The sequence below is a fragment of the Taeniopygia guttata genome, chromosome 2, assembly GCF_048771995.1.
Source record: "Taeniopygia guttata chromosome 2, bTaeGut7.mat, whole genome shotgun sequence".
Taxonomy (NCBI): domain Eukaryota; kingdom Metazoa; phylum Chordata; class Aves; order Passeriformes; family Estrildidae; genus Taeniopygia; species Taeniopygia guttata.
The window spans coordinates 35,757,585-35,782,344 of NC_133026.1; the positions used below are offsets into that span (position 1 = coordinate 35,757,585).

Sequence of the window (24,760 nt, forward strand, 5' to 3'; positions counted from 1 at the left end):
TCCAGAAAGTTATTGTCTATGTAATAACAATAACATTTTGGAACTTTCTCATGGGTTTTTAAGTGTATTTTAGTCTTGTCTAGCTTATAGCCATCCAGAGTTACCTGGTAGTGTTATAGTAGGGAAAGTTGGTGCACATGGTCCTTGCTTTGTGTTTTCTGTATTGCTTAGAAATTAACCAGAAACTCTGGGAGAAGCATAGACTGTAAGTCATAAGTCTTGAAGAGCATAGAAGATAATATCTTGAAGTTTTCAGAATGTTTATGATCATCATTAACAAGCTAATCAGTAAACTGTGGTATGTATAGTATGGCTTTTAAGGATTTTTCAACACTGTGTCTTTTATTGTTTTCTCATTAACCAGCAGGAAGGTTGTGTGCTCAAAGGGTATCTTTTCTCTCTAATATACAGAACATAGACATATTTATGTGCGTTAACTGATCATTGGACAGGTCTGAAGGGTGGTGATGAATGGAATTATATCCATCTGGTGGCTGATCTCAAGTGCATTGCCTAGGGCTGAGTATTGGGCCAGCTCTGTTTAATATGTTTATCCATGATCTGGATGGGGGATGGAGTGCACCCTTAGTAAATTTGCAGGTGATGCCAAGTTGGGGAGGAGCGTTGATCTTCTGGAAGGTGGGAAGGCTCGGCAGAGAGATCTGGACAGGCTGGATCAATGGATTAAGGCCAGTCATGAGAGGTTCAACAAGGCCAAGTGGTGGGTCCTGCATTTGGGTCACATCATCCCCAGGCAGTGCTAAAGTCTGGGGCAGAGTGGCTGGAAACCTGCCCAGCAGAAAAGGACCTGGGGTGCTGGTCAACAGCAGCTGAACATGAGCCAGGAGCAATCCCAGGTAGCCAAATAGGCCAATGGCAGCCTGGCCTGTATCAGCAGCTGTGTGGCCAGCAGGACCAGGGCAATGATTGTACCCCTGCATGGGTAGGCTGATAATGATTAGTGAAACAAGTTATTAAACAATAAGCAAAGAGGTTTGTAACAATGGATAAAGAAGCTGTGGCCAGCATTGACACTTTGTTGAGAACACAAACAACTGCTAAATTATACTGAAATTATAATAGGTTGCAGCCAATAAGAACCTTCTGCATAATGGATTTTCATTCAGTGTATGTCACTGAACACACTATCTTTAGGACCAAACCTCCTAAAATGGACTGTATTTAAAACAAACAAATTACACAGAAATGGTTCTAAGTTGTGATAAAAATGATCAATAGTACATGTATCACTAGCGTGTTAACTTTTCTTTTTCCAGTTGACAGTCCTTTAGCTATTTTTAAGACCTATCAATGAAAACTGTTCATACTTTGCTGAGGAGAACCTTAGGGTCCTGGTGGATGAGAATCTGACACTTGGTCAGCAATTCACCTTTCCAGCAGAGGGCTAATGGTATCCTGTATGTATTGGGTAGAGTGCTGTCAGCAGGTCAAGGGAGATGTCAGCTTAATTTATCGTTTACTAAGTGTTCTTGGTATATTTTAGGTACAAATTGTGCAGGATTATCTATCAGCATGTAAAGAGCTCTCCAGTTACTGTTATCCTTCAAACAGATGTGCACTGAATTGTCTTAACAGTCATCAGTAAATGTGATTCTGAGTATCCCAAGGCTACTTACTGACCTGTGTGTGGGAGGCTCAAAACCCACTGCCCCAGAGGAGCACTGTCTGCAGAAGACTGCTCCAGTCACCCTCGTATGGAGCTCTGATCTCCCTGAAGAAAATAAATCAATTGAGATTAGGGTATTTTGAGGAGAAGGAGGATTTCTGCAATCTTGTGGTTTAATTCAGGCATTCCAACATAGATGAAAGTGTTTTCATACAAGGAAGTTTCATGACTTTCTTATGTCTGTCACCTGTCAGTGTCTGCTAAGGGCACTGGAATGGCTGGTTTTGGTCAGATGCAATTTGCAGCTATCTTGGTAGAAAAAGAAGGTGAAGAGTACAGTGCTGGTTTTAAGCACTTCAGGCGGTACATGAATTTCCTACATTGAAAAAAACACTGTTTACAACAGTGGGGATTTTGACACAGGTTAAGATCTCTTCTGAAACCTTTCCTGTTTTCTTTCAAAATTGCTGGGAACTTCTGTGGGAACAGGTCAGGCTCTGATGAGATAAGCTGCTCTGCTGTCTTCCCTAGAAGAGATAAGGAATCTTAGTCTGTGTAGTAGCAGAGAACATTGTCTTTAAAGAGGCAGGTACTCTACACCTGCCCTTCTTGGAGCAGGGTTTGATTGATAATGTTAAACAACAAGCTTTTGTTTTTCTTATCCAGCCCTCGGGAGTTCTTGGCTGTGCTGTAATGTCTGCTGAGGAAATCTCTGTGAGAGGCAATAAAGACTTCAGATGTTTAGATCTCAACATCATATATCCGTTCAATTTAAGTGAAGCCAGAATGAAAAAAATTGAAGGGAAAAAATTTTACATTGGGGAAAGTACCAGGTGACACCAGCTCCAGTGGGATTGTGTCTTGTGGGTTGACTTGGGGATTGAAGGAGGCATGAACTTTTGATCTATGCTTTTTTTTTTAGTAATCTGAATTTTACTGATTCATTTTTTATTTCCAACTGTCTGGTTTTGGCAAGTCTATGGATCATCTTTAGATCTCCACTTTTATCAGATTTATTTGAAATAAAGAAATAAGTTTTAAAGTTAGGAGAATGTGTGTCTCTTATGCATTCTTAGATGATGTGATCCCTAGGATTATTTTCCTAGGAAACCATCTAAAACATAATATATGGTTCACTGGTAGCCCTGGAAACAGCCTGCTTCTGTCTCAATCACTTCTATCATCATGGAGCTTACTCTGCCGTGATTTCTTTCCTTTTCATAAGTCTTTTAAGAAATATTTTTATTGTAACTAAATGCCATTGTACGAAGTGTGCAAATACTGTGGTAGGGGAATGATTCTGTATAAACTGGGACATTTCCACTGTATTTGAGAGCAGATCATTTAACAGAGATATCTGAAGGTTCAATTCCTTAACATTCTGGAAATAATATTGTGCTGGATGAGACTGGCAGAAGATGATAGGTATTTAAAAGAAGGGTATTTATAATAAATTAGTGAGGCAAAATTTTTTTCTTTATTAGTGATGTGTGCAACTAGAACTGTTCTTAAAAAAATGTTAAAGTAAATAATCCAGTGCAACAAGCTGGGACCAAATTGTTGTTGATTTTCCAAATTTGTAAAATTTGTGTCATATTTCTACAGGTTTAAATAGCTTATTTACACTTGGTTGGAAGATTGAGGTAGAGTTGCAGCATAAAACAAGGTGCTGAAATAAGCATTCAACATATATTGAATGAGAAGTTATCAAATGTCAGTGTGAAATAGTTATACCACATATTGTTTGTTCCTTTCTACTGCACTATACTGCCAATTAAAATCTAGTGATAAGGAAAAAACTGGCCATCAACAAGCTTTTGCAAACAGGAATAGACAGTACTTTAATATTGCCAGAATATTTTTGCTGTGTTCAGTTAACTTTTTGTCTCAGAGAGTTGGTTGATTTATAGAATTTTCAATGATAATGTGACTATTTTTAGTTCAGGATTCAAAGTGGGAAATAGATACTGAATTATATATTCACATGTGTATATGTGTACAAAATGAAGTATTCAAATAATTAATATTTGAAAAGCTAACTTTTCAATTAGCTGTTGCATCAAGTTAGTTCAGCAAATGATTTTCCTTTGGATGTATTTTTTCTGTTCTTAGTACAGAAATCTAAATCTTCCAAAGCAGCATTCCTTTAATGGCACATCTGCTTCCTCTCACTTCTTACGCTTCCCTTTAGCCCCTCTGTCATTTTAAACTTCAATTCTGTTGAGTCCAATGGGGCAAGTCATGTTGTAGTATGAATTTACAGAAACATGTAGAAATATGGGTAAAGCTGGTTGAAGATGTGCTTATAAAATGTTTTGCATATAATCTGTTTCTAAAGAAAACGTTAAACCCCAAAAGTTTTGAATTTTAATGTCAGTGGTATTTGTTACCTTTTTAAAAAAAAAATTAATAATCTCTCTGCTTTGGTAAGAAGTTAAGGATTTACTGTTTTAGTCTTTATATCAGTTAAACTATTCTGAAGGTTCTTAAATATATAAAATGTTGTTCCTTCAGATTTCATTATGGCATTTGAATACTTGCCTTTATTTTCAGGGTTCAAGAGTAAGTAGTAATACCAAAGGCTTGTCTGCTTTTGACTAGATTTATAGGTGTAGGTGACACGAGGGCTGGCTCCATTTTTAGGGACCACACAAATTCTAACAGCAGGCTTTTTTTCTTGGCATAATTCAACTACTGGGAGGAGTAAGGCAGGTAACCAAAAGACACATTTGCAGATATAACTGTGTCCATTCTAGTGCTTTTCCTGGTACACTGGTGACATTTACAGCTACGATTTTCTTTACATTACTGTTCACTGTACAGACAAACTTTCAAGTACAATCTAAATATACTCGCCACCACATCTGCATTAAACTATCAGCATGCTTTAGGTGCACAAGTGGCTCCTGTGACACATTTTCAGTTCTGACTAACAGTTTTAGAAAAGAAAACATTTTTTTTTCACAAAGGTTTCCATGTTGAAGATGAATGTTTAAGAAATAAAATATGAACTATTAAAATAATATGTTTGGAAAGTGTTGTATAGCCAGTAGTTACAACAAAAGAGATGTTGGAAGCTTGGAGAGTGAGGGTGTTGACTGTAAGAGAACAGTTCTAGTTTCTGTCTCTCTGTTGCATCAAACAAGAATAAAACTTCTCTCCTTAATCATTTAATCACTGTGAGTTTTCACAGTGGGTGGCTATAATGTTGAGATAAGGAAAATTTCTATAGTTTCTAAGGATTATCTAAACTTTCCTTCTTCAACCTTTTCTTGTCTACCCCAGGCATGCACATTTTTTCATGTTGATTTAGGCAGGGGAGTCTTCATGGTGGGACCCTGAGCTGATTTCAGAGGACAGGGATAGCTGTGAATAGAATCAGTGGAGGCCTTTGTTTTCAGAGTGAGCAGAAAGTAATTAAATTTGAAGAAAATAGATGAGGTCATTGTTTTGCTTCTATGATTGGTTTAGTTTTGGATATCATGGGGATTAATTTTTATGCTGTACACTGTGACTGTTTGAGTATTTGTTATATGTAAGGAATTTAGAAAGCTGCATACAGGGTACTGAGATGTGGTATGTGAACATAGTAATGAAAGATTAATGATATTTCCCTTGTATTACTTAGTGGTTTAAAACAGGTTGTTTTCCTAGTAATATTTTTTCCTTCACAGAAGACAATTATGGTACTAACATATTTGCATTATTGCCTGTACCAAGTATTAAATACAGCGAGTTCTGAAAATTAAAAGTTGGCATTTTTTTGCCTGCCATGTTATAATGAAGTTTGAGTGCGCACCGTATCCTTAGCCTTCCTTCACAACTAGAAGGGTTATAAACTGTATTTGACAATATTTTTAAGTTCTTTCATACTCTTTTACCACCCCAAGTGCTGTAATTGTATTTTATATAGAGAATTTCTCAGCAGCTACTTGCTAAGATGCTGCTGTTGTAGATGAGAATTTAAAAATTGTCTTCAGTGTATTTGCTCTTGACTCTTGCATCCTTTAATATCTTGGAACTGTAATGTCCTGTAGTGATACTTCTTCAGCATTCCTCACAAGGAGACTTGTAGCAAGCAATCAAAATAGATCCCTTTAAAATACCAAAAGTCTGAAGAAAACTGGTATACCTGCCAGTTTTTATTTTTTTTGTTGTAATTATTTGGTAAAACATGCTGACAACTTATTAGGTTTGATTTGTCAAAGCTATGAACATTTATATAAATATAAAGATCGCCTGCCTTGCTTTTTATTTTGCTTAGGATAAACAAATACTTTATTTGATTTTTGTAGTCTTTCTGTTACAGGCATCTCATATTAAATATTTATAGTTCACTGTTCTTTCCTAAGTGCCTGTAACTGTTATGAATAATTAAAGTTCTCCCCCCCTGAGTTAGGGGGGGGAGAAGGGCATTGATGTAGCATTCAGCATGAGAATTTCCTGTAATTTTTTGACAACTCTAAATTTCATACACCTGAAAATCAACAAGGAAAACAAGAAACAGCCTTATATGGTTAGAAAAGGTACTTGGGTACTCATGTCTTGTCTGCCCGTGTGATAACCTAGTAAATGTTTTGTATCTATATCATGAGAATTGTCCATAAAAATCAACAGCTAGCTATCACTGTTTAATTATCATTGCCACCTAAGTAATAAGGCTGAAGTAGCAACCCAACAATTTGCAAGACAATATTTGTTTAGCAAGCTATAAGTTTCTAAAAGTTCCAACTTTTGTATTTAATTTAATACTGAATTATTTACATGAACTCTTTGTAGTGTTGAAGAGTTAATATTGGTTATAGTCACTCTCCTAATTGACAAAAAGGAACTTAACTCAAACCACACAAGGAGAACAACTCAGTCTGTGAAGTTCCATTTCTTTCTTTAATTTTATTTTGTGATATTTGCTAATCCAATTAAAATTAGTCCAGAAGCAAATTTGAAGACACCATTCATCAGTTACTAGAGTGAAGAAAATCAGTTGATGAATTGAAAGCTGAAGGGGAGTGGTAATGATAGTTTTTACAATGAAAAAAATTTTACATTTTATTCCTCTATATCCTGAATGTCTGACTTGGAATAAATAACCTATATATGATAGTTTTACTTCCTATTGTTCCCTGGAAAACACTCAGCAACAGGAAAGGACACAAAAACACCAAGAGCTTTCAAAGAGAACAGATGACATTTGGTTTGAAATTTGGACAAAATACACAAATTGACAGCACAGGTGGAAGTGAACATTTTGCCACATCAGGGAAAGTAAAAATGCATGATTTAGTCATAATATTGACCTGTAAGGATGTGTGAAAAAGCCATTCCTGTAAATCAGATAGCACATTTGTGGTCAATCTGCTGTATTTTTTTGTCAGCAAGAGATGCTGACAGTTAAGGGAATATCATCTAGACTTCCTCTTACCGTAAAGGAGAGAGACAATGTATTTTTCTGCTTTCTGACTAAATTTGTCAATCATAACAAACACATTATTTTCATTTGTTGTCTGTGTATGCAGCATGAAAATAAGAAACTTGTCTGCATGAAATAAGGCATTGTTTTCTATATTATAGGGTTTTTTTTAGTATTTAAATTTATGTAATTTCATGGAGTACATATCTGTAGTGACATCCTAAATGCACACTCTAGAAGCTTGTTTTTGTCAGGTAGTTTGTTCTGGTTTGTTTTGAATCCGGTAGGATAGAGTCTCGGCCTGCAATGCAGGAAAGTTGGTAAAAAAAGACAAGTAAACCAAAGCCAGCACTTTATGTCTGTGGGAAACTCTGGAAAAGCTGCTGAGAAGGCTTTCCCAAGAGTGGAAAAGGGTTGGGAGTCTTGAGCCAGTGCTCAGTCTCACCTCTTGCTGGTGATGCTGTTGGCTTCTCTTCCCCTATAACACTGAAGGACAGCAGCAGAGGGAGAGGTGAAGCAGCTTTCTGCAGAGCCTGCATCTGAAATTACAGAAATCTTAAACATAGTTACTCTGTTATATTTCAGAGTCACCCACATGCTGTACTTTTGCTTTAAAGGCTGACAGCTGTGCTACATATTTTACCAATTTGGTCAAATTGCTGTTTATTACTGAAACAAGAAATGGAAAAATGCCATTTTTCCAGTACCAGTTGAACTAAAATGCAGCTAGGAATTCTTGAAGGGGATCTGATACTGAGTGCTGCATATTAAATCTTGTAGATATGTCTTGATTAGAATGCCCTGAATGTATCTTAGCTATAATGTTTGGGTACATAAAATGTTATCGAAGACCTGAAAATAAAAATGCTCAGTGTTTAAATAGGTGTGCATGTGTGCAGAAAGAGCATCTTGCTGGTATTGGGGATAACTGGGAAAACTCAGAGCCTTCTTTCCTCCTGAGCTGTGCTGCAACCTGTTGAATCTTTTTGTTGAGCCAGTTTCAAATCCTTTAGTACCTTTACATGCAGCATCAGCTTTGACATCTTCAGTTATTATTCCAGCTAAAAGCATCTGTACCTTCCATTACTTTTCATGATAACTGATGGCAGAAAAAATAAATGGTTATAATAAATGTAAGTTTCTCTGTAGTAGTTAAGATTACCTGTTTATCATAGTTTAGCTATAATTTCTTAGTATGTGAGAAATTAGAAACGTAAAAAAACTCTCTACTTACCTAGGGTTAAAACTCTTCATGCCATCAATCAATTTTTAACAGCTTTCTGTCAGTGTAGTTTCCTCAGTTTAAGGCTAAGGACTTAGTAACGGCAGTTTTTCATAAATAATTATTGCAGTTTATATGGATTTTGTTAAGATGTTGGTTATTTGGATCTGAAATATGCATGTTCTGCTTTTTTTGAGTTTGTGAAGATGGGATACCTCTTTTGCTCCGTTGGAAATGCTCCCAAGAAGGCTGAACTGTAACCGATTCAGTGACACTGAGAACTGAGACATTCATGCCAAGCTCAGCTCAGGCCTTGGCTCTTTCAGTACTCACAGCAATCTGGGGAGTTTCCTTAAATGCTTCTTATTTATTTCCTTTTCAGATCAGACTTTTTTTCCACTTTCCCCTGCTAATCTGTATTGGAAATTAACCTCTGAAACCAAATGACCCTTCATTTTAATTTCATAAATATGCAGGTGAACTCATACAAGAAAGAATGCCTCAATAGTGTTTGATTTTTTGTTTTGCTACTGTGTTTTAATGTTCAGACATAATATTGTATATATAATATATTAATGTGTTGTAGAATTATAATGCCATACATAGTATAATATAATTAAATTATAAAATTGTTATAAAATGACAGAATCTTAGAATAGTATATCCTAGTAATTGCTGCTAGAATGCCAACATAAATGGCATAATGGAACTGCAGAATGTGGAAGTCTTAGTTGCCATAGACTTTTTAAAATTTAGGTCAAAGTCAAACATAGTAAAAGTAGCTCCAAGTCCTTTATTTTCAGCAGAGTAGGCCAATATCAGATTGTTTACTTTCTCTTCAAAAGAATATGGAATGGATTTGTGTTAGAGTCGAGTGAGAAGGGAGCAACAGCATCATGCCCGTGGATGTCTTTGGCATATTTGTGGAAGAAATGTCTGCCTTGGACTTGATGATCCTTGTGGGTCCCTTCAAACCCAGAATATTCTGTGAAACTGTATCTGTGCCGTGGAGCACAGAGAAAGCTCCCTGTGACATCCTGTGAGAGCACTTGAATAATGAAAAACCTGAAGATACTCAACACAGCAACATAAAATTATTAAAAGATGGTTTCTTTACTCTTGGTAAACTGATCAAATGACTAAATAAGCTCTTTTGTAGGAAGATTTGCAAAGAAAGCCTTTAGACTATATTTGCAAAACCATATGCTGTTATTTCCTGGCTCGTCACAGTCTTTTGAGTTAAATTGCTGCTGTAACAGCAGCAAGGCCAACACAGGCTACTGTTTTTCTCTGCTGTTTCTAATAGGTGGTGTGAAAGTCATCTCTTTCATGTCATTGAATCATAAACTTTCTGGTGTCCTATTTTCTTGAAATGAGGCAGAACAAAATGAGTCCAAGAGCCTGAGAACCTCAATTCTGTCATTTTATGATGTTGGCAGTTCTTTCTTATAGCTTGCCTTTATGTTTTATGTATTTTTGAAATTGTTGCTGTACTCTGTGAGGTGGACCAAGATGAGAGATTTTGTTTTCCCTAATAGAATTATGTTGGAAAAGACCTTCAAGATTATTGAGTCCACCATAGAACCTAATGACATAAAACTCTGCTGTCAGTTCACGTAGGATCGGATTTCAACTGAAGAGTTTCAGCTACATTGATTTTAATTGAATTAATTTCTTGATAAAAGTGAGTTCTTTCCTCCCATTTTTGATTGGTTCCTTGCTTCTAGTGGTTAATTTGAACCAGCTCTGATACTTAGCTGGTCACATGGAAAATTGTTTCGGCTCACTAAAATTGCGGAAAACTAATTTGGAAGAAAATAGATTTTTTGTTTCCTGAGGTAGTGAAGTAAATTAACTTACTGTGTGTTAGGCAGCTAATGAGGGCCTGAGGAGTTGAACTGGGGAGAAGGGAGATGCAGGAGGGGGAAGAGTCAGGACAGAAAATTAATATTTTGAAGAGGGGCTGAAGAGAGAATTGGTTTAACTGTGTCATGAACCATGAAGTTTGCTCATATGAAATAATATAGGTAATTTTTGTATTGAATATGGAGCACCTGCATCCTTATTCCTTTAATCACAGAATTCCTTTACTAAAAAAAACCACAAAGCCAAAACCAAAACAAAACAAAAAAGCTCCAACCAAACAAAAAACAACAAAAAATCAACCCGATATTGTTACTTCAACTAATCACAGTTTTGTTCCTCCTCATTGTTATTTATAACACGGTGTAACTGTGTCTGGCTGGGGTCAACCTGCCACACATTGGAAAAATATGTTCCTCTTCAAAGATTTCTGCAAACAACAGATACATCAGGAGTACCAGTTTTTGGGGAAATATTTAAATGCTGATCACAAATATAGTGATTCACAACAAGTGGGAGGCCTTGTGTTTTCCAAATAGCTGGTGTTTTGTCTCTCCTCAGATAGCTGTTGTTCCAGTGGAGGACTCTGCTTTGTTGTGCACACAACTGCTCGGAGCTGTGTGCAGTTAAACAGCGGCTGCTCAATCTCTTGGACACAGTCTGATTTAACACGTGCCAGTTCTGAAGTGTTTGGGATCCTGTCAGCGGAGCTGCTGATTACTTGGAGAGTTTTTCCTTGTTCTGGTTTCCCCATACTCTGGAAGCTTTGGGCAGCTGGCACAGCATTAAAAAGGACATGCCTTTTCCTGAGTGCGGGTCACTGGGTTAGTGAGAATCTCCAGTAGTGGCAAATGGAAAGGTGCTGACTGGGAAGAGAGGATGCTTGACTGGAGGAGAGGGGCTGAGTGGTGGCTTTCAGCAGATTCTTCTGCTGAGTTGTTGATTCCAGGAGAATTAGGCTAAGAGAGGGTGCATCAAAGGCAAGGATGTAGAGCTCCTGATGGTAAAGCTCCTGCCTTTGGTGACGTGGCTCCTGGTGGTGAAGTGCCTTTTCTGCACCACCACCTCTCTCCTTCCTCCTCCCAGCTCTTTTCTCCCTTTTCCCCTGCACTCTTCCAAGGAAGAGTCTCACTCTGCCTTGAACTGCGTGTAGCTTCTGAAGTCAGTGCTAAATTTAGTTACTGGATATTTTCCTTCCTTTTTTCCTATTGCCTCTTTTACACAAAAACTTGCTTAGCTTCTTTTATAATGCTGCATTCTGTGTTGCAGAATGAGTTGGCAGCTGTGCATCGGTAAACTATATATAATATGATTTTTTTTTTGGTACATGTTGGTAAAAACAAGTTGTCCTGTTCATCATTGCTGTTTCAGTTACAGGTGTTTGTTTCAAAGAAAACCCTAAATATTTTGTGCTAAAAATATTTATAAAGATGATATGATATTGACATTGCTTTTGTAGCTCATTTGCTCATGTACACTAGCATTTATATCTCTAAAATCACAAGTAAAACCTTGGAAAAGAATAAGTTACTAATATAATACTTTTAACAAAATGTATTAAGAAAATTACTATTTTAATGAACTAATTTAAAGATGTGCTTTTTTCTCTTTGAGTAGTAGACTTAATTATGTATAGATATACTTCCTTAAGTATCAGGAAAATCTATAAATTTCAAGGTTTTTGTTTTGAAGAAAAATGCTTAAGAATCTTAATTAAATAAACAAAGTACCAATTGTATTTTTTTAACTTACCACTTCCTGAAATAGGCTTGTTATACATCATGTCTTCAAGCTAGGTGATTTTGGAATTACTGCTGAATTGTATTTGATGAAAACAGGCAGTTCTTGTACTCAAATTGGCTACGTGAGTATCACATCTACTATAAAAAAAAAAGTCATCCATGGGTTGCATAGTGTCAGAAGAGTAGTGCACTCTGTGTTCATTATGTAGATCATCAGGCTGCCTGTTCCCATCATAAAGTATTGAATTTTACTGAAAGTGGTGGCTACAGAGGTACATTAAATTGCATCAAAAATAGCTTTCATGCTGTATTTTATGAAATAATGGTGTAATTTGATAAAAATTAAAATTACCAAACTTAGGTCTGGCCTTTCTTCTCACCTGCTTACCTGTAATTGCTCAGAGTGCTGGCACACCCCTGGCCTTATATGAAAAAAAAAATAAAAATTGAAAACTCTTGAGATGCTGTACATGATTGCAGTCTTATTACTACATCTCTAGGCAGACCTTTCTAGGCTGAATGGTTCACATTTATCTTGTTTCTAAGCCTGTTTGGGATGAACTAAGTAGGCATTCTTGAGACTGTAGCTCCTACAGGCAGTGTACCATCATTGCCTCAATGTGTGTGAGTTTTATCAGAGATTGTCAAAGCTCAGCCCTTGGCAATCAAAAATCCTGCAGTGAGGCACTGCACTTCAGGGGGTGTGTTTTGTGTTCTTGTTTTGTGTTCTTGTTTCTTGTGTAATTGCTTGGCTGGTGGAGCACTCAGCTACTCGTGGAGTGGCTGGGCTCTGTCCCCTCAGCCACATGCTCTCAAGATGAGCACGGGCTTTCCATGCTTTGGTGAACTTCTGGTATATAAAAATGCATCTTTATGGTTAGACCATAATCAAGCAGCAGCAGGACCTGTCGCCTGGGGAGGTGCATATTGAGCGAAAAAAAATTCAGTGTTCAGGTCCTTGCTACGTGGACTGAATTTTGCATTCAGGGTCACCAAGTGAAAAGTTTGTTTTGCGACATCAGGGACTTTCACTTCCTAGGCGAGTGCTCAAAATCTTTCATTGTTTCACTTCCTCTTATTACCATTGTCTTTTCTGTTTGAAGTCCTCTGTTCTGAAAAGAGAAGGTGTCTTTAGTCATGGAGAGAGGCAGGATCACAGGCACCCATCTCCGAAGTTTGCATGGGCCGGTGTGAGGAGCATTCTGTATTGGCAGGTGGAAGGAATGTCCTGCACTGTGCTCTGGCTGCAGCCCCACACTTGCCACTTTGAGGGGGGTGGCAAGCCCCTGCCTTGGGTTGTGTTCTTAATTTCACTGGACCAAGTGGTACCTAAACATCTTGGCAACTCGGTGTTTAAATATTTTTTAAGTACTGCTTCTGGGGCATGATTTTTTTGGCATTTACATGTCATAAAATTCTTTCTCTTTTTCCTTTCCTCTGGGAGATCTTTACAAACCATACTACTCATCATTTCCTCTATCATCCTGATCTGTTACATTATCTGTCTGAACTCTGTTTGAACTCTGCCCCTATCAATAGCAGTGGTTATTGCCTTTTAGTAATTTTATCATAAAGTTGCATAAATTAAAAGCATTGCAGTTAAGGAATGATGTGCATCTCTCTCTCAATGTCTGATTCAAGATTCTTTGTTGTCTCCAGAATTCTGTTTTGTAGATAGTACTGTCTTAGTCACACAGCTATGTTTTGTTGGTACCTTGAGAGGAATAAAAAAATGTTATCATGGATTTATTCTTCCCTCCTTGTGCTTTTGATGCATTTTCTCCAGCTGTCTCTGTCTCTTAAGTGCCACAGGTGACAGCTGGGATTATTTCTGTTTTTTAAACTGCTAGATGCTTTGCTTTCTGTCACTAGGAACTCCTGGATAAACTTTGTGTGGTTGCTTGTAGTGGTTAGGAGCAATGTTTCAAAACAGTTTTATCTGTGGTCTTGTCTATTCCTCAAAACGTCTTGCAGGTGACCTTGGCTGGGGCACAAATAGCATCAGGAAATGTGTTGATGAGGTGGTTGTTCTGGTTTCAGTGATTAAGTTTTATGAAGCACGGACAAGTCTTATGGGGAAATCCTGTAATAATGACAGGACATGCTATAAACTGTAGATAGACATGGTTCTTCATTGTGTGAGAGATCCTAGAATGACTGGAAGTTGTTTCAGCACAAAAGTTGTAGCTGCTGACTTGGACTGAATGATGCATCTGTGCTGTAGAGTCAGTGTCACTTTGAGCATGTTGAACAGCAAGAACCCTGTAAGTCTTATGAATGCCAAGAAAACACTCCTGGGTTTGTTCAGATACATGCAGTTTTCTGCTGTGCTATTCTTTTTGATTCAAGGTAGATCTAAGGCCATGAGAGACTTTACCCAGTTCATGAATGCCACCTCACTTTTGAGGTGAAATCCTCCACATCTTAGAGCAGAATAAATCTGTCTCCTCTATGCCAGACTATATTGCCAAGGCTCACAAGTGATTTCAGACAGTTTGTGCATGCTCTATGCAATTGTGTTCTCAGCTTGTAGAGTGAGAGTTTCTTTTCTGTGTTTTTTTCAGACAGGTGGGTAATTTAGACAGGTGAACTCTTCTCAACAGTGTCTTTGATAAAATATCCTTGAAGTTACTCTGATCACACAGAGATTGATCATGACTTCCATGTCTCAGTCAGGGTGGGGTCTTGGCACAGGCAATCTGATAGTTCGGGATTATTGATCTCTGGAGAAACAAAAATTTATGAAGGGTGTTCTGGAGCTCGGAATGTTTTCACAGTAATTCACACAGTGATGGTGGCTTTATATAAATAATCTGAGTGGCTAGACTCCTTTACACTGAAAAAGTGAAGAGTACTGCTGAACTGGCTGTGAATTTATCTGGCAGGCAGGCAAGATAATTTTTCAGGTGATATATTGAATGGCTCCTCTGATCCACATGCGTGAGCTCCAAGTAACCAGAACTGGCAATGGAACTGCCTTGAGATGGGCTTGTTTACATCAGATGGCATCAAGGAATAGAAGATATTTCTTTTCCTTTGTGGTTCAGTGGCTTGGATCGGATACGGTCCTGATCATAGAGAAAGGTGTAGACCTTTCTTCTGATCATGGTCAGGTAAGGTAATACTTGCCAGGTCTTGATGGTTCTGGTGTCAGGAGTTGTCTATCAGCTATCTCTCAATCAACAGTATTCCTCCCCCAGGTCTGTGACTGAGAAATCTGGAGCATTAAGGAGTTTCAAAATGCTTAATTCCTAGTCCTGAATGTCATTGCTCATTTATGTGGGACTGTCCTTTGCCACTTTTTCAGAATAGGAGATATAAATAGGTAGACAAAAAAGTTAGGCTCAAAATAGAACAAAAACCTCTGTAAACAAAAATCACATTAAATTTTTTTTTTTTTTTTAAGTTAAGGAAATTTGCTGTTGTTTGAAAACAATCCTTATGCCTAAACTAGATGTAATGAGATTCTGAGAGTCAACCCTGTGCAGTATACATTGCAGGGTTTGATCTGCAGGTGGAATTAAAACAGTCCTCTGCAGGGTTATTCACTTTTACTGGTCTCCTGAGAACTTGAACAAAGCAAATTCTGCTGTCATTAAAGGTGCAAGAATAGTATGGTTGATTAATTTTCTCAAATACAGAACATCAAATATTAAGGCTGCTCACTTTACTAATCATTGTTTTCAGTGAAAGACTTTTCAGTGAAAGCATTTTCAGATGCTTATAAATTAAATTACAAAAACATGACTCTGCATTTTGAATTTAATGAAATTAAGCATACAGCACATGTGTACTGAGCTGGAAATGCATTTTTTAATAGATGGTTTTTATTTGAACATCTGTTCAGCCTACCAATCTTTAAAAATATTCTGTCACTTTCCTTTCTACCATTTAAGCGATGCTGATTTGCACTGGAACATACTTCAAATGGAAAACTGTTTCAAAGAATATAAATTTTTAAAAATAAAGCTGGAAAACTAATTTTTTGTGCTGTGCTGGTTTATAAGAAGAATACTTCTAGTTAAGATATCTAATATAAGAATATTTTAACGCAAGTGTTATTTCAGACTAAAAGTTAGCTCCTAGTTAGCTCCTTCTTGCTTTTAGAAGAAAAATCCTAGCATTTTTCAGTCACAGAAAATGCAGATAGTGAAAGCACACAAGTTTCTTAAATTCAGTTCTTAGGAAACTGATTATACTTTAGTCATGTGTTGCTGATTTATTTGCACTTGTTTTAATTAATATAAATAGGTACAATAAAGTTAGCTAAATTACCTTTCCCCACCTTTTTTATGCTTATATATTCATATATACCCAAGTTTCTCTAGGAAAGTAAGACCTCTGGGTTATTTTATTGCTTTAAGAGCAATGGTGAATCACTTTTGCTTCCTTTCCTGACCAGGTTTTCTATTCAAGTTCTTTCTAATGACATGAAGATTCTTTGGAAACAGTTAAACTGTCTCAGAAGTTCCCTTCTGAGTCACTGCTGTATTTTCTGAAGCTCAGAACTTGCAGAGCTAGTTCTACTCCAGTCCAGTTCCTTGTGTTTCAGTGCAGCTTCTTTAAACTGTCGCGGGTATTTTCTTGCGAACGGGCAGGATGTGTGAGTGCTGTGGGCAGTCTGTAGGAAGAACATGAGTGGGTGCTCTGGTGAAGGGAGCTTTGCATAAAGAAGTGCTTGCTATGTCTTGTGTGCTTAGATTAGGGCCATGTCCTATGGATTTTATGTAGTTAATTAATAATTGATAGTAATATAATTAATAGTAATAGAATTAATATTTCTCTGGTGTTCACAAGGGCCCTGGTGTTTTAAAGCATTATATTCTGTACTGACAAGTTTGGTAAGTATCTGTAGGAGGCTGTATAAGGACTCAGAGAAAAGCTTGCTTCCTACTGCCTTGACTTTAAAACCTGGTCTCTCTCTAAGTAGGATACACCTCATAAAATAAAATGCATACATGTATGCAATAATACAGCATTATTGATTTTTTTAGCATTCAAAATCAATTTTTAAAAATCTTGTGTCCAGCAAAAGTACTAAAAATAAACTCTGGAAGATTACTTATAGAAGCAAGAGCAAATATTAAGGCATTATTAGTATTTTCACTGTGATGATGCCAGTAAGAATTTCCATCTTACTGGTCATCACACAGACTTTATTGAACTGGTTGATGAACTTTCAGTGTTAAGTTGAAACCTATTTTAATGTTGGGCAAAATCACACTGATAGATTATTTTTTTCTCCTTCCTTCCTTGTTTACCAGGATGGTACGAAACAGAAGCGAGAAAGGAAGAAGACTGTGTCGTTCAGCAGCATGCCCACAGAGAAAAAGATAAGCAGTGCAAGCGACTGTATCAACGCCATGGTGGAAGGCTCCGAGCTCAAAAAGGTTCGATCCAACTCCAGGGTGTATCACCGATACTTCCTTTTGGATGCCGATATGCAGTCTCTACGATGGGAGCCTTCGAAAAAGGATTCTGAGAAAGCAAAGATTGATATCAAGTCAATCAAAGAAGTAAGAACAGGAAAAAATACGGATATCTTTCGTAGCAATGGAATATATGACCAGATATCAGAAGATTGTGCTTTTTCAATTATATATGGAGAAAATTATGAGTCACTAGATCTGGTTGCTAACTCAGCAGACGTTGCAAATATTTGGGTTACTGGCTTAAGATACCTGATTTCTTATGGAAAACATACTCTAGATATGTTAGGAACTACTCAAGATAACATGCGGACTTCATGGCTATCACAAATGTTCAGTGAATCAGATGTAGATAATTTGGGACATATACCGCTATGTAATGCTGTACAATTTATAAAAGATTTAAACCCTGGTTTAAAAACTAATAAAATTGAATTAAAATTCAAGGAGTTACATAGATCCAGGGAAAAAGCTAGTACTGAAGTAACAAAAGAAGAATTTATTGAAGTTTTTCATGAGCTTTGTACCAGACCTGAAATCTATTTCCTGTTAGTTCAGTTTTCAAGCAATAAAGAATTTCTAGATACCAAGGACCTCATGATGTTTTTGGAAGCAGAGCAGGGTATGGCACAGGTCACAGAAGAAATAAGCCTTGAAATTATTCAGAAATATGAGCCCGCCAAAGAGGGCCAGGAAAAGGGTTGTCTTTCTATTGATGGGTTTACAAATTACCTTACTTCACCAGACTGCCACATATTTGATCCAGAGCATAAAAAAGTTTGTCAAGATATGAAACAACCTTTATCTCATTATTTTATAAATTCGTCTCATAATACATACTTGATAGAGGATCAGTTTCGAGGGCCTTCTGACATCACGGGTTACATTCGTGCTCTAAAAATGGGTTGTCGAAGTGTTGAACTGGATGTATGGGATGGTCCAGATAATGAGCCCGTGATTTACACAGGGCATACAATGACATCACAAATTGTCTTCCGTAGTGTGATTGACATTATTAACAAGTATGCCTTTTTTGCTTCAGAATACCCTCTTATTTTGTGTTTAGAAAATCATTGTTCTATTAAGCAGCAGAAAGTGATGGTACAGCACATGAAGAAAATTTTGGGGGACAAACTGCATACACAGTCTCCAAATATTGAAGAGTCTTACCTACCATCACCGGAATCACTTAAAGGGAAAATACTAATTAAAGCAAAGAAACTTTCTGCTAATTGTTCTGGACTAGAGGGAGATGTTACAGATGAAGATGAAGGAGCAGAAATGTCACAGAGAGTGGCGAAAGAGGGGGTAGAACAGCAAAACTCAATGACAGGGAAACGATTCCAGCTCTGCAAAGATCTCTCTGAGCTGGTAAGCATATGTAAATCAGTTCAGTTCAAAGAGTTTCAAGTTTCATTTCAGCTTCAGAAGTACTGGGAAGTGTGCTCTTTTAACGAAGTGCTTGCTAGCAAATATGCCAACGAAAACCCAGGAGACTTTGTAAATTATAACAAACGTTTTCTCGCAAGAGTTTTTCCCAGTCCTATGAGGATTGACTCTAGTAATATGAATCCCCAGGACTTTTGGAAATGTGGTTGTCAAATAGTAGCAATGAACTTTCAGACACCTGGCTTAATGATGGACCTCAACATTGGTTGGTTTCGACAAAATGGAAACTGTGGCTACGTCCTTCGTCCTGCTATCATGAGAGAAGAAGTTTCCTTCTTTAGCGCGAATACAAAAGACACTGTGCCTGGAGTTTCTCCTCAGCTGCTTCATATTAAAATAATTAGTGGGCAAAACTTTCCTAAACCCAAAGGATCAGGTGCCAAAGGTGATGTTGTGGATCCTTATGTCTATGTTGAAATACATGGAATCCCTGCTGACTGTGCTGAGCAAAGGACGAAAACTATGCATCAGAACGGGGATAATCCAATTTTTGATGAAAGCTTTGAATTTCAAATAAATTTACCAGAGCTAGCTATGGTGCGTTTTGTAGTACTGGATGATGACTACATTGGGGACGAGTTTATTGGGCAATACACTATTCCCTTTGAGTGTCTCCAGACTGGGTATCGGCACGTTCCTCTGCAGTCATTGACTGGTGAAAGTTTAGCTCATGCTTCCTTGTTTGTGCATGTGGCCATTACTAATCGAAGGGGTGGTGGGAAACCTCATAAGAGGGGCCTCTCTGTGAGGAAGGGCAAGAAATCAAGGGAATATGCTTCTATGAGAACATTATGGATTAAAACAATAGATGAAGTATTCAAGAATGCCCTCCAACCTATTCGGGATGCTACGGATTTGAGAGAAAATATGCAGGTACAGTTTTATAATCAATTTATTGGTTCATATGTGTACCTTTGTATTATGATGCATATGGAATACCTGCTTCTTTAAGTGTCTTGTATGTTGAATTATTTTAGTCTAATTCTGAACAGCTTTAAGAATGGATCATGTCAGAGCAGCCTTTTAGGTGAACTGTCTACTGATGCAATCTTGAATGCACACGTGTATTTTGTTGAATGTGAAGTGGAAGTATGACTCCAGTGTTAGAACTCAACCCTCATCCTATATTGTTGGAAGGAATATTAGAAATACACTAAAAGTATGGCGATATTTTAGTTTTAAAAAATTAAGTAAACACGTGGGAAGAATATGGAACAGACAGAAAAGGGACTTTAATGCTTGTCAGAGACTTTATTTGTACATCTAAGAATGTTTAGCATAGTTTCACCAAAGTTATGTTTTTTATTTAGTCCCAAATGGAAGGCAGTATTTTTGAGAACGATCCATTTGCTTTCCCAAGATTCTTCCTAGTTATGTTGGAAATACATGGCATCAGTACTAAGGTGTCAGAAGGCATCTTCCAGAAGAAGTTGTCCTACTTTAGATGTCATGTTAGTAAACACACTGAATTTAGGGAGAAAGTGCAGTCTGAGGTGCTTTGTTTTGTGGGAGTCAAGAGATCTCCATTCAAAAAATGTCTTACTTGGAGAGTAAAATAGTTACTTTTAACTATTATGAACTTCTGATGGAATATTAGCAGTGATCAACACAATTAACAATTGTCATTTCAAATGGACTGACTTACAAATCCTCTTGGTGTTATACACTGTTAAAGTAAAAGAGATTAAAGGAAACATCTGAGACCTGATCCTGGATTTTAAAGGCACATCAGTGTATACAAATATCCTTAATTAATAATCTTATATTAAAAATATTCTAATAGTAATACAATTGAAAGCTAATTTTATATGAAAGAAGACATTAGTACATCATGCAGCTCTCCCATTCCACTTGGTATATAAATTTGCTCTTTTAAAAGATAATTTAAAAGATAGAGGGGGGATAATTTTGACTCATAAATGTTTCAAACTAGAGGGTGCAATGAACTTTACCTGTAGTTAACCTACTGAAGGCTATGAAAAATACTGTATTTTAAGATATTTTTCAAGGAAGAACTGAGTTGAGGAAGCAGTGAAAACAGAATTTTGTGTAGCTACATTAAACTCTTGAATGTGCATGCCGCAGTATGCACAGTATAATGATATAATTGAAAACAGACTCTACAGAGGGGTTTCTTTGAACATGAAATATTAAAATGTATTTTATGTATTTTGTTCTGTCAGTTTGAAAGATGCCCTATCAACTAAATTAATCATTATCTCAAAAAAGCTATCAAGAAGATATTTTAGGCACATGAGGGAAGATTACTTTTTCTTAACTTTGCTAACAGATTATATAATGTGCACCATTTAAACTGTGCAACTAAGTTTTTGCAACTAATAAAAGCAAATAAACCACTCAACTAAAATAAGTATCAATTTATGCCAGGGAATGTGAAATTTACTAATTTCTGTATTACTGAAATTTTGTCTTATAAATTGTTATGGTTTTTATGACCATTATATCCTCAGAAGCCAGATTATAAAGGGCAAAGATGGTTAGTTTGATTTTTTTTTTTAATATTATGATGGAATAAGAGGAGAAAAGAAAATGTGCAGTAGCGAGCTTAATAGTTTCTCTAAATCTGTATAAGAATAGCCTTTTTTGTGACTTTTGTTCCTATATTACCATGAAAAAAGCTGATGTCATAACTTTTTGCATATTAATCACTGATAAAAGTATAATATGGGTGATTGAACTGGATGTGATGTTACATGTTTAAGTTACTTAACAGTATGAGGAATAGTCTCTGGATACAGAACTGGAAGTCCAAAGGCAGGAATTCCAGCAGTAGTACATATTAGTCCTGTCCTGCCTGTCATTAATGAATATATACAATCCCTGGGTCCCCATTAACCTCTCTGTAAAATGGTTGTTCATAATGGCTTATCCATTGTACTTATCTCAAGTAAAATCTGTTTGAATGGATTTCCCAATGTCTGTCTCTTGAGCTGTGTAATTATTGTGTCATTGAAATGTACATCAGTTGTTAAAAGAGGTTTCTGTTTCCTGGAAGTTTACTAAAAGTACACTCTAAGTGACTGGGTAGGTGCAATTTAGTGTTCACATAATTTTGCATGAATATGCTGTACATAGATATTTGGAAGTTTGCTTTGGTATTTTGTTTGATAAAGGGACAGCAAAATATTTCATATTTGATTCTTGTTTGAATTAAGGTTGGCATTATGTCTTCCTAGGAGACATGTCCACAAATGAGTCCTACCATGCCAGCAAGATGGAAAGTAATTTGGATTAAAATGAAAATTTGTACCAGATCATTTGCCTGAGTGCAACACGAGAGAAAGGAGCACTGAGCACATTTGTAACTTAAATATACCATATTTTTGTTTTTATTTCCTACAGGAACACAAACTCCAGACCTGCCATAGATCACCAGTTTTCAATTGGTACAAAAATCCTAAGTTCTGTACAGTGCTGACAATATTCTCATCATGAAATGTCAGTGGCTACTTGGAGTCACACTGTATTTCCAATGCTGTAAGCTTTCTTTGAGTTTAAACTTATGGCTTTATATTCTACCATACTGGATATAAAATATGACAAAAAAATCTTAGGGCAAGGTGCAGTATCAGTATTAAAGTTAAAGTACCTTAAAGAATTCATTTAAGTGTGACTCTATGATAGGAATACTTGAATAGTGGCGTGCTGGGTTTGTGAATCACACCAAATAGGAACCCGCACATGTACAGCACGTCTGGACTGTAGTTCAGGTATGTTTAAAGTTACAAATGTGCTGAATTCCTCCTTCTGCTTCACTTTGCTTAATTGGGACATTCAACATTGATTTTTTTTTTCTCTTGGTGACATTTAAAAACTGTCTCAACAATTTTCAAAATATATACCCACTATGTTTTAGAATCTGTTTATTCCCCTAGTTAATGTTAGCCATGATAGAGAGGAGATATACTTGTTCTAAATAGATGCGTTTTTTTCTGCATTCCTTGAATTTTTAGCATTTTTGTAAAATGTATGTGTAATATTGGTTGGTTTCGAAAATGCCAGTTCTTCAAGGAAAAGCTGTGGTAATTGTAGCCCAACCATTGTAGCTCAGGTATAGCAGTAAAGTATTTTATCCTGAAATGACAAGACTTGAAATTTCATATTTAACTGTAAAGGAAACTCTTTCTTTCCTTTTTGCAGAATGCAGTAGTTTCATTCAAAGAATTATGTGGCCTCTCTCCTGTAGCAAATCTTATGCAGTGCATTTTGGCAGTGTCTATGCACTTGGTTGGGCCTGATAATACCCCCTTGGTAGTAATGAATCTCAGTGATCAGTATCCCACCATGGAGCTCCAAGGAATTGTTCCAGAGGTCTTGAAAAAGATTGTAACAGCATATGAAATGGTGAGTAATTTTTTGTGGTTGTTTTATATTGTCTGTTTGAAAGACTTTTTTTTTTTTTTTTTTTTAATATATATGTAATATACTGTACCATTCCTGTTTTAAAAGTAATTTTAACCTGTGACTTCCTATTTTGTGCTTCATTACTTGTGCTTGAGTTATTCCCATGAATGTACAGCAGTGGTAGTTTTCATACAGAGTAAAACATAGAGATTATTAATATACTGCATGCAAACATGTGCTTGTACACTTCAGAAGGTAAAGTGGTTACAATCAAAGGGATTTAACATGAAAAAGAGGATATATTGATTTACCTGTTTTTCAGTAGTTTAAAACTTATTTTATATCTATAAACCTCGTACTACTTTACATCTTCCACTTCGGAGACGTTGGTTTATTTTGGCTTTGACTCAACACCAAATACAAAAATGTCAGGCACTGCTTTTAGGCATTGTAGTTTTATAAGCACCTTGGCATGTAAAATTCGACACATGCTCTTTTATTTTCCTTTTCTCTATCTTTCTTACAGGTGTCATTTGATTAGCCATTTTTACATATCTAAGCAGCTGTAATGTTAACTTCAGACATTAAGTTTCAGTAAATACATACACCGTGTCTTTCGAGACTGGAAATTAAACACGTTGCGAGAAAAAAGGAAGGAAGAACTAATATGCCAATAAATACTGATTTACATCTGCGTTGCATTAATTTGAAATGTGGAAAAAAGATCAAGAAGAGTGTGATTTGAAATGTCCTCCTTACTTCTACTGAAGTTATATGGCAGAGTGTGATTGATTATTTATTCATTTATTTAATCCTTTATTTGGTGGTGATAATTTTGCAACAAATTTGTGTGCTAAAATGAGAAACCTCACCTGGCAGCATCAAGTCACTTGCCAGCAAAAAAAAAAAAAAAAAGAGAAAAATTAACCAGTATCCCAGTTTCATACGTATCTTGTAAACTGCTTTCTAACAAAAAAAGTAGCTTTAGAATTATGCTGTAGCAAAGTAAAAAAACCACTCATTGATAATTAGCAATTTAGGCAGAGTTTGTCTAGTTCAGTGGTGCCATAAATACAACAAAATGTGGTTGGAATGATAGCATAGCTACAAGAAGTTAGTATATATCCTCTTAGTGGTGGCTTACAGGATATCACTATAATCAGGATGTAAACAAGCTTGACTATTGGAATTACAGCTGCAACACATAAAGAAATTCTGTTTTCTTGCTGGAGATATCTCTACCTGCAGTTTGTTCCGATGTGGTGGTGCTGCTTGTTAGTTATTAAGCTATTCTAAGTACTTAAAATCTTAGATCTAAATCTGAAGTACATTTTTTTTTTGAATATCACTTAGTCAAAGGTGACTTGTGACTCCAGAAATCTTTACAATCAAAGGTTGGTTTGCTCTTTGGCTCTCACATATGTTTTTTTCCCCACACACATTTTATACTCTATATATGATTTGAATATTTGTGTACTTGAGAAATCTGTATTTCACTTATACATGTGAAAGTAATTGAACATGTTTTTACTGGGGAAAAAAAAGCATATTTTATCTTCTTGTCCTTAAAATATAAATGCTCAGTTTCAAACAGGGAGTATGATAGTGCTTCCAGTTCTAAATGATATTGAAGATAAGTAAATTTAAGGTTAT

General features: G+C 36.4%; 1 protein-coding gene across 4 annotated transcripts in view; it reads left to right on the forward strand.

Moving 5' to 3' along the window:
• The window catches only part of PLCL2 (phospholipase C like 2), a 99,938-nt gene that overhangs the window by 36,951 nt on the left and 38,227 nt on the right, over positions 1 to 24,760 (forward strand). For all 4 annotated transcript variants that reach the window (XR_012054567.1, XM_072925683.1, XM_002196611.7 and 1 more), the window contains exons 3-4: positions 17,129 to 19,615; positions 22,904 to 23,107. Coding sequence is in view for 3 of the 4 variants with exons in the window: in XM_072925683.1 (XP_072781784.1) it covers positions 17,129 to 19,615; positions 22,904 to 23,107 (2,691 nt within the window). In the remaining variant the exon portion in view is untranslated. The remainder of the gene's footprint in view (positions 1 to 17,128; positions 19,616 to 22,903; positions 23,108 to 24,760) is intronic.